This window comes from Aplysia californica, unplaced genomic scaffold (genome assembly GCF_000002075.1).
Source record: "Aplysia californica isolate F4 #8 unplaced genomic scaffold, AplCal3.0 scaffold00475, whole genome shotgun sequence".
Lineage (NCBI taxonomy): Eukaryota > Metazoa > Mollusca > Gastropoda > Aplysiida > Aplysiidae > Aplysia > Aplysia californica.
In genome coordinates, this window is record NW_004797745.1 from 440,557 (window position 1) to 449,888 (window position 9,332).

At 42.7% G+C, this 9,332-nt stretch overlaps 1 protein-coding gene across 1 annotated transcript in view; it reads right to left on the bottom strand.

Annotated features, from left to right (window-relative positions):
- Positions 1–9,332, bottom strand: part of LOC101854271 (ATP-binding cassette sub-family A member 3) — a 54,417-nt gene that overhangs the window by 36,758 nt on the left and 8,327 nt on the right. Inside the window, exons 2-3 of the mRNA XM_005105526.3 lie at positions 2,114–2,743; positions 37–330 (exon numbers count right to left, since the gene is read on the bottom strand). Of these exons, the coding sequence (XP_005105583.1) occupies positions 37–330; positions 2,114–2,408 (589 nt within the window). The 5' untranslated portion in view covers positions 2,409–2,743. The remainder of the gene's footprint in view (positions 1–36; positions 331–2,113; positions 2,744–9,332) is intronic.

Here is a 9,332-nt window from a genome sequence, read left to right on the forward strand (position 1 = left end):
AATCCAACATAGAAAAAAAAGCCAGTCAGCACTCACCAGGGTTCCAATTGCAAATGCTTGATTTCTCTCTTGGACCCACAATCTGGTAGACAGGAAACATAAACCGAGTTGACCAGGACGAGTCCCCCCTAATCCCCGTCGCTGTACTAGAGGAGTCAACCGGGGAATAGTTAAACCGCAGCTTGTAGTCCACTTTTTTCGTCAGTGTCATTGTTCTGTTGACCTGACTGAAGCTGTTCTGGAACACAGCACCCCCAAGGAACTCATGTTTCACCGCACTGCTTGCATTGGTCGCTGCTGCCACGAAAGCCTCCTCTGAAGGAAATGCTTCTGCAGAAGAAAGCAAACACAATTCGTTATAAGGTACATATTACTAAATACAGAGAACAACCAGTCTACTAAATACAGTCACACCTGTTCTATTGATCAGCTGTCTAAGCCAATAACCTGTACAATCCCACTTACCCCCTTGTATTTTTTAAAACATTATAACTAGACTGTCTGAGACAACCACCTTTCTCCTAGACATGACTCAAACACAGAGGGTTCTTTTAATCAGGCATGCCCACCAAATCAAAAAGGTTGGTTTACTTTGAAACAGATAAACAGCAAAATTATTGCCAAAGACCAAAAAACCAGATTACACTAGAAAAATTAAATACAGTGAAATTTCATCCACTTAAAACAATTTTCACAAGTGCACATACTATAAGAACCCCATCCTTCGCAGAAAATGACCTTAATTAAGACTTCCAACTACTTGAACAGCAAGTCAGATCCTTAGAACAAGTTTTAATTTGCCATACCATATCCTGCTTTTATCTATTTTCAGTTGTATGATCCCTGCATGCAAATCATTCGAAAAATTCTCCATCGGATCAAAAAAAGCTACACATTATGAAAGAGGTATAAAATCAAGGTCATGACACCAGCAGCTTTCACAGTACATGTAGATAGTACAGTACAAAAATCTGTGTCCCTTATAACTGTAGTTCAGCAAAAGAGGGGCACAGGTTGGGGAATGGAATGGTAGAGGGGGTTTGGAAAGGGGAAGGATGAGGGGTGCTATGCAATAATTTATTACAGTCGAACCTGCCCTGACGGCCACCTCTATAAGATGGCTACCTGTACAAACGGCCACTTTCCATTTCCCCCCTTACGTATTTTCTATATAATTTAACTGTGTAAAACGGACACCTGTCCAACGCGGCCGCGGCCACCTTATTTGAACACACAGCCCCTATCACACTAAGCAATAACACCTGTCTTAGGCGGCCACCTTAGTGACTCCATTACGTTTTGTCATAAATTGTGCACTGGCCCCTGGCGTTGTGGGCGAGCCGTCATAATCCAATCATTTGTCGTTGTTGTTAGGTACTCCCTCCAACCGATCATGTTGCGAAGGCCCCTCCCACTGTTGACCAACAGGTACCAATTTTCAGCTGCAGGTGAGGTTAGCGTGCAATCCCTCATAACCCATAAGCCCCGCCCAGAACTCATATACACAAATCGTAAGTGAGATGAGTGGTCACTGTTTACCCAGTCTGTAACAAAGTAACAATGAACAATGAACGTCAACATGAACTTGCGACAGAAGCGCCGCTCACTCTCTGAGTGGTAGCCACCCATGTGTTTATTTTATGATGGCACTGGGTCTTCATCGTCTGATACATTTCTCATTTTATTGTCACCCTTGCGCAAAATCAGCAACAAAATAAAAATAACAAACAAAATACATATCAATAATAACAAAAACAACAACAAGGCGGCTACTTTCGATTGGGACTTCAGACAGGAATGGTTTGTTTTCTTCATCTTGATCAGTCCTGCCTAAGACGGCCACCTGTCTTAAACGGCCACTTTTCTCCTTGACAATGGGTGGCCGTCTTACACAGGTTTGACTGTATTTACATTGAGGTCCCTATGTCAGGCGTAGGTGATTGGACATATGAATACATATATATCAGGATAATCAGGTTTTCACCTCAATTTTTCCCACTCTATTTAGAAGTCCTCAAGCTGAACGCGCGAAAGATAGTTATTAAATGTAACTCTACAACATCCCTTTCAACACAATTTAGATCATAAACACAGATACAACAATTGTACTTACGGGTTTTAACTTTGGTCATCGCTGTCACCCGTGCCATCATGCGGTCAGTGACCTCGTTCTGTGGGGCGTAGCCAAGCGTCCTGCCCAGAAGGTTCTTGGGTATATAAGAGTAGTCACAGGGAATCCAGGTTGTGACATCAGAATGAGGTGTCGAATCAACTCTCAACCTCAGGACCATCAGAATGAGGGAGAAGAGCGTGGGTAACCCAATCTCAAAGCAGGTCAAGATTGGCTTTCGCTTCTGGATGAGGAAGTTCTTCCACAGTAGAAGTCTGAACTTTAAAAAGGATCTCATTTTCGACACAGATTTTTCAACTTGGCCAAGAGATTTTTCAGCAGTGAAGGTGAAGAGAGACTTTCCCACAGAGCAAAGAGATGTCTCATAGGCAAAATTGATCTAAAAACTAAATAAGATTAGCTCTTAATCATGAAGATCACAAGTAGTCTCCGCAGGCTCAGTCTGTTTGTTGTCAAAAGTATGAAACTTTACTGATAAAAAGAGCTTTTTTTTTTACTGTGAACTACTGCAAGACAAGGCTAGAGAATCTGCCTTTCCCACAAAGCGTCCGTTTAGTTCTGATGGACAAAGTGCAAAGGTCATGGCCATACAGTTGCATTAAGCCATATTATCTGAAAGAAAAATGAAGAATCAAATGAGAGTAAGACAAACATAAAAAGTATGGGCTATGAAAAGTCAATGACGATTAACCTTTTTCTGACCGAGCTTGAAGCATTGGGTGAGATAACATAGCTGTGAAACTTGATGATGAAATTCCTTTTTTTTTAATGTTATAAGATAACCTACATGTAATAAAATAAGATGAGATCTAACATGATGAGATAAGATAACTTAGGTGTGAAACTAGATGATGAGATAAAATATGATTTGATGAGATAAAATATGATTTGATGAGATAAAACAAGATGTGATGAAAATAAAGCAATAAGGTGTGAAAATAAATGATGGGGTAAAATACGATTTGATGAGATAAAACAAGCTGAGATGAGAAAAAAGCATGATGTGTGATGTGATGAGATGAAATATAATTTGATGAGATAAAACAAAGTGTGATGAGATTTTTTAAAAGGTGTGATGAGATCAAAACATGTTTTGTTTTTGTAAAGTGTTTTACAGCGCTCGCAACTGTATAAGGTCATATGAGCGCGCGGGACACACCTAATATTTTCAGTTGGTAGGAAATTTTTTAATTTTGCCCGAGTGGCGGCCGAACCCTACTCTTTTCGATTTTAGACCACCAAGGGATCTTTAACGTGCGCAACTTGCACACGGGCCCTCCGAGATTTTTCGCCCTTGTCAGAGAAGGCTAGGTGTAGATCTTTCCTACAAGAAGATCAGGGGTGTGGCAGAAAGACAGCAGTAAGGAGGAGCCAAGGAGTAACAGTAGAAAGGCTGCAAAAAGAGTCAGGAGCCCAGAGGAGGGAGCAAAGGAGGTGAGGGGGTGGGGGGCAGAAAGTGGAAATGAAAGCAGACAACAGAACATTGCTAGAGAGCAGGAAAGAAGGTGAAAGGAGACAATTTTAGAGAAGAAAATATTTTTGGTCGCTACCCGGATTCGAACCCGGGACCTTTGAATGAGAGGCCAACACCTTAACCTCTCGGCCACGAGAGCCCCCTCGATCAAAACATGTTGTGATAAGATAACATTGGACGGTGTAACACCATAATAAAATGAGACGAAAACATAATGTGATATGGTAACAAAGGATTGCACTTAGCAGACCCAAAGTGAGTTTTCATTCGTTCGAGTAAAGAGAAGCACCACAAAGGTCAACTAGAGCAATAAAAGAGTAAGACAGACAGAAAAAAAGAGGAAAAGAAATTACTCTTTTATTGCTCTAGTTGACCTTTGTGGTGCTTCTCTAGAATAGAAATAGGACCTACTCCAGCTAGTGACGCTCTCCTACCACCAACCCTCGCACCAGAGACCCAGCAATGTTAACATTGCCTGCTAGGTCTCTGCTCACACTGTGCAATATCACAATAGTGTGTCATAAGATAACTTTTGTACTTATGTACAGACAGACACACACATACACACACACGTGAGCAGACGCACGCATGCCCGCGCAAATACACACACACACACATGCACGCACTCACGAACGCACACACACACACACACATACATACATACATGCATACATACATATAAACACAAACAGACAGACAGACAGACAGACAGACACAGAGAGCAGAAAGAGAGAGGGGGGAGCGAGAAACATAGATTGATCAGGCTTGACAAAGGCTCAACACGTCCGAATGATCGAACTGACCTTGATCACCGACACTAAAGGCATTGCTCTCAACTCTAGACAAAGACGAGACAACTTGATCGATCGGCGTGAAGAAACCAGGTTATGTTTTTAAGGACGTGCTTACTGGTAGGGTTTGAGAGCATGACAATGCCTCCCCTTCACACACCCCTCCCCCAAATCCCCGGAAAAAATCACACACACACACACATAAACAAACACACACACACACACACACACACACACACACACACACACACACACACACACACACACACACACAAACACATTACATACCATAAAAACGCACAGACGTCCATGGGAAAAGATTACGTTTTGTTGCTTTGTATTGTTTGTTGTTGTTTCGGCTGGTTGTTGTTTTTTCATTTGTTCGTCTGTTTGCTTTGAGGTTTGTTTGTTTCTGGGTTGCTGTTGTTTCGTTGTTGTTTTGTGGGGGGGGGGGGTGTCTTTTTTTTTCTTAGGCTGGGAGGGGGGTGCAGCAGTCGGTTATGATTAAAGAATAAACTGACCTGACATGGATAAAAAGTGGGAAGCCGTGGGAGCTTAGCAGTTATTTTCAACATCTCTGTGTGCCGAAGATTATAAGTGCTACAAGAGAGTAACAAACACAGAAATGGGAGGAGAGATTTTTTTAAATGGTGAAATGGTATGGGTTTAACGCCCCTATCAACACTATTTGGTTATTTAAGAGGCGGGGCCTCCTAGTTTAACGTCCGTCTCCGAAAAGACCGAGCCAAATGGGAAATTCGTGTAAAGTGGCTTTCCCAAAGACACAACGTCGGACCGAGCTGAGGCTGAGGAGAGATCAGGACGAAAGATGTTTGATAGGAAAGAAGGAGCAAGCCACACGAGATCACCTACCAACCACCCACGCCAGTTGGTTTGACCATTTAGTCTTGGTACTAATATCAAAAAGAGTCGTTATCGAGACCGGTTCGATAGAAAAAAGATACCATAAGATAAGATTAATAGTCCGTATTGTCCAAACTCTGGCACATTGGTTGGGCGTTTCATTATACAAACACGCACACGCGCGCACACACACACACACACACACACATACACACACACACACACACACACATTACACACACACACACACACACGGGCGCACACGCACACACACGCACACACACACACGCGTGCACACAAACACACACACACACACACACACAAAGAGCAATTAACCTATATTTTCTTCCAGGCATGGCTAAAACGCACCGTGACACCGTCCCACTATTGCAGAGCAATAACGACTCTATAATTGGATTTCTCAGCCAGGTAATATACATTTTTTTCGAAATTGAGGCGTAATATTTGAAGGTATTCTTCCTAGGATAAAGGGCCGGTCTTTTCTGCCTTACTAGCGGCGACTAGAAATAAGCTTTCTTATTGCACAGTCCCACTTTCTAACGATATTCAGTCAGAAAAGTCAACATAGCTAATAAAAAAAATCAATAATTACCAAACATCGTCTGACCCACATTTTTTTTCTTTGTTAAGTGTTTTACGACGCTCGCAACTGTATAAGGTCATATGAGCGAGCAGGACACATTAAACGTTTTCAGTTGGTAGGAAATATTGAATTTTGCCGGGGTGGCGGCCGAAGTCTACTCTTGCCGATTTTAGACCACCAAGGGATCTTTAACGTGCGCAACATGCACACGGGACCTCCGAGACTTTTCACCATAGTCTGAGAAGGCTCGGTGTAGATCTTTCCTACCAGAAGATCAGGGGTGAGGCTGAAAGACAGCAGTAAGAAGGAGCCAGCGAGTAGCAGTATTAAAGTTGCAGAAAGAGTCAGGAGCTCAAAGGAGGCGAGGGAGTGGGGGTGAGGGGGTGAGGGCAGAAAGTGGACACGACAGCAGACGACAGAAAAATGCTAGAGAGCGGGAACGGAGGTGAAATGGGACAATTCTAGAGAAAAACATTTGTTCGTCACTACATGGATTTGAACCATGGACCTTTGAATCAGAGGCAAACACCTTAACCTCTGGGCCACGAGAGCCCCCTCTGACGTACATCTGAGGCTAGGCTCATAATAACATAGAGAGTAGTCAATATGATTGGGGGTTGGGAGTGGGGGAGTAGTGCTATAAGTTTATCCCCGTCAGCACCCCTCCCCCCCCAAACACAAAAAAATAAATAAATACCCCCCAAAACCCCACCATCTCACTTCTGTTTTTTCTTGGTGTTCTGCTGCTGCTCGCTGTCATGTGTGTTGCGATTTCTGGTGCGTTTGTGTGTGAGGGTTTGTGCCTGCACGTCTGCGTTTGTGGGGGAGGGTTTATGCCTGCACGTGTGCGAGTGTGTGCGTAAGTGTGTACATGTATATGTCGAGTGTGTGAGTGGGGGGGGGGGGTGCATGAGAGAGAGAGAGAGAGAAAGAGAGAAAGAATATGTGTGTGTGTGAGTGAGTGAGTGTGTGTGAGTGTGAGTGTGTGTTTGAGAGGAACCGAAACAGTGAAACAGAATGAGCGAAAAGATGAATATGTGAGCGCGTGTGTAAAGGAGGGAGGAGGTGGGGAGAGAGAGAGAGAGAGAGAGAGAGAGAGAGAGAGAGAGAGAGAGAGAGAGAGACAGACAGACAGACAGACAGACAGACAGACAGACAGACAGACAGACAGACAGACAGACAGACAGACAGACAGACAGACAGACAGACAGATAGAGAGGGGGTGGAAAGAGAAAGTTCGATAGCTTTTCAATAAGAAGATCGCCAAGAGAGCATTCCTTCGTTTACGATATCAATAAGTGCCCGTCATGACTGTTGCTCAGAGGAAAATTATATTTTGATTTCGCCGGTCCTTTTGTCATTTCTGACTCGTGACCCAAATAAAGGAATGAATACTGTAAATCAGATAAAATTTCAAATTCACTGATAAAGGAAGATAAAAATAAAACTTAGTTTCGGAAGCGAATTTTATTTTTTTAATTTAATTTTTTTTTTTTTTTTTTTTTTTTTTTTGTTTTTTTTTTGGGGGGGGGGTCTGTGCAGTGAAGACAAATTAAAACTACTAAAAGGTTTAAATTTTGAACAATTTACCGCATTCAATCAAAATTTATTTCATAAAAAATGGTTTCCTCTTTTAGGTAGACGGTAAATAGTTTCTGTTCTGTTCAAGTCATGTTGAAAAAAAAAATGCCGCAAGGTCAAAATGGATGGCGCTCATATGTCCTTAAGCAGTTGCGAGTGCCGTAAAATCTGTACTATGACTAAAACTGTCAAAATAGGTTTCGTTGGAAATACAAACACACAAAATACAAGAGGCATGTAAACGGCCGCAGAAGGGAATATCGATTGTGCTGTCCTTTCGATTGGATGACAAAATGCGAAAAAAGAAATTAAAACCTAATACATGTAGTGGAGATGCAGGAAGTGGAGTAGAAAGCCATTGTTCGGCCCCAGGAAAAGACATCTTTAGTTTTAGTAAGAGTTTTTCTGCACTTGCAACACAATAAGGTCATATAAGTGCCGAAGATTAGAGGTGTTACAAGAGAGTAACAAACATAAAAAAAGAAGGAGGGGAGATACAGACGATATATTTTTTTAAAGGAAAGAACAAGCAAACCACACCGGAGCACCCGCCAACCACCCACAATTAAGACATCTGAAGCTGAACTGAACTCTATTTATAGTATAGTATGATTGAATCTCAGTGATATACATAGTCCCCCACCCCCACCCCCGGATGAAAGAGAAAAACAGCATAGAGAAAGAAAAGAATTGAGATCTACAAGTAGCGCCCTCCATCCACCCGTCTGCACCTCAAGTTGAGTTGAAACTTTACCTTAGCCATAAATGATTTATTTATAGAGGCATAATCCATCCATGTCTAAACACTGTTTTAGCCTCTTTCTGAACTGGGCTGAACTGAGAATCAAGCAGGGAGATGCACACTCGAGAATCCAGCTCATGCAATCTTGTTTTAGTAAGCATTTTACAGCACTTGCAACACAATTAAGCCATATGTACGTCGAAGATTAGAGATGTTACAAGAGAGTAACGTAATAAACGCAAAAAGGAGAAGAGATGAGGACGATAGATGTTTGTTGATAGGAAAAAAGGAGTAAAACCACACCAGAGCACCCGCCAATCACCGACTCGTGTCCTCTGAGTGCAACGCGAAGATCCTAACCATTATACCACAGATGCTAGTATTTTATGCTTAGTCAACATTTTCCAGAGAGAATTATTACGAAGTAAAGCTCCGATTTACCGAAGAAATCGGTCTCTGTTTTATTTTTTCCCCACCATTGAAATACAAGCCCCATCGTGAACAGAGTTCTACACAGGAGTCGTGTCAGTACAAGTCATAGTAACTCTCTCTCTCTCTCTCTCTCTCTCTCTCTCTCTCTCTCACACACACACACACACACACACACACACACACACACACACACACACACCTCTTGTCTGTCTTTCTCCCTTTTTCAATAGCAGCAACGGCAACTATAGGGACAGACAGAGACAGGGAGAAAAAGAGCCAGGAGCGAGAGACAGAGAAGGAAGACGGGACGGCAAAGAGAGGTCGAAGAGCCCCTCCTCCTCCCCCGAGGGCAGTGCTACCGACTGAACTTGTCTTTAGGCCATTCCCAAAGGAGGGATATTAACATATTCTTATGTACAGCAGAATTTAATGGGCTGATTTATCAATGCCATGCTTATATACTGTGAACTGTGCCGGAACAATATTGGGAGAACTGCAGCTTTTTCTTTTTCCATCCTTACTATCGTCATTTTCTCCTCCACGTCTTTTGTACGTTTGTCACTCTTTTGTGAACTGCTATTTCTGGGGTGCCTTGATAGTCGAAGCAGACTTTATGCTGTTGAGGCTAGAGAGGTGAGGAGAGTAAGCCGGATTCCCCATTTGGACTTCTCTGTCGACATCCATCCCTTGGCGCTCATTAGGCAGTTGCGACC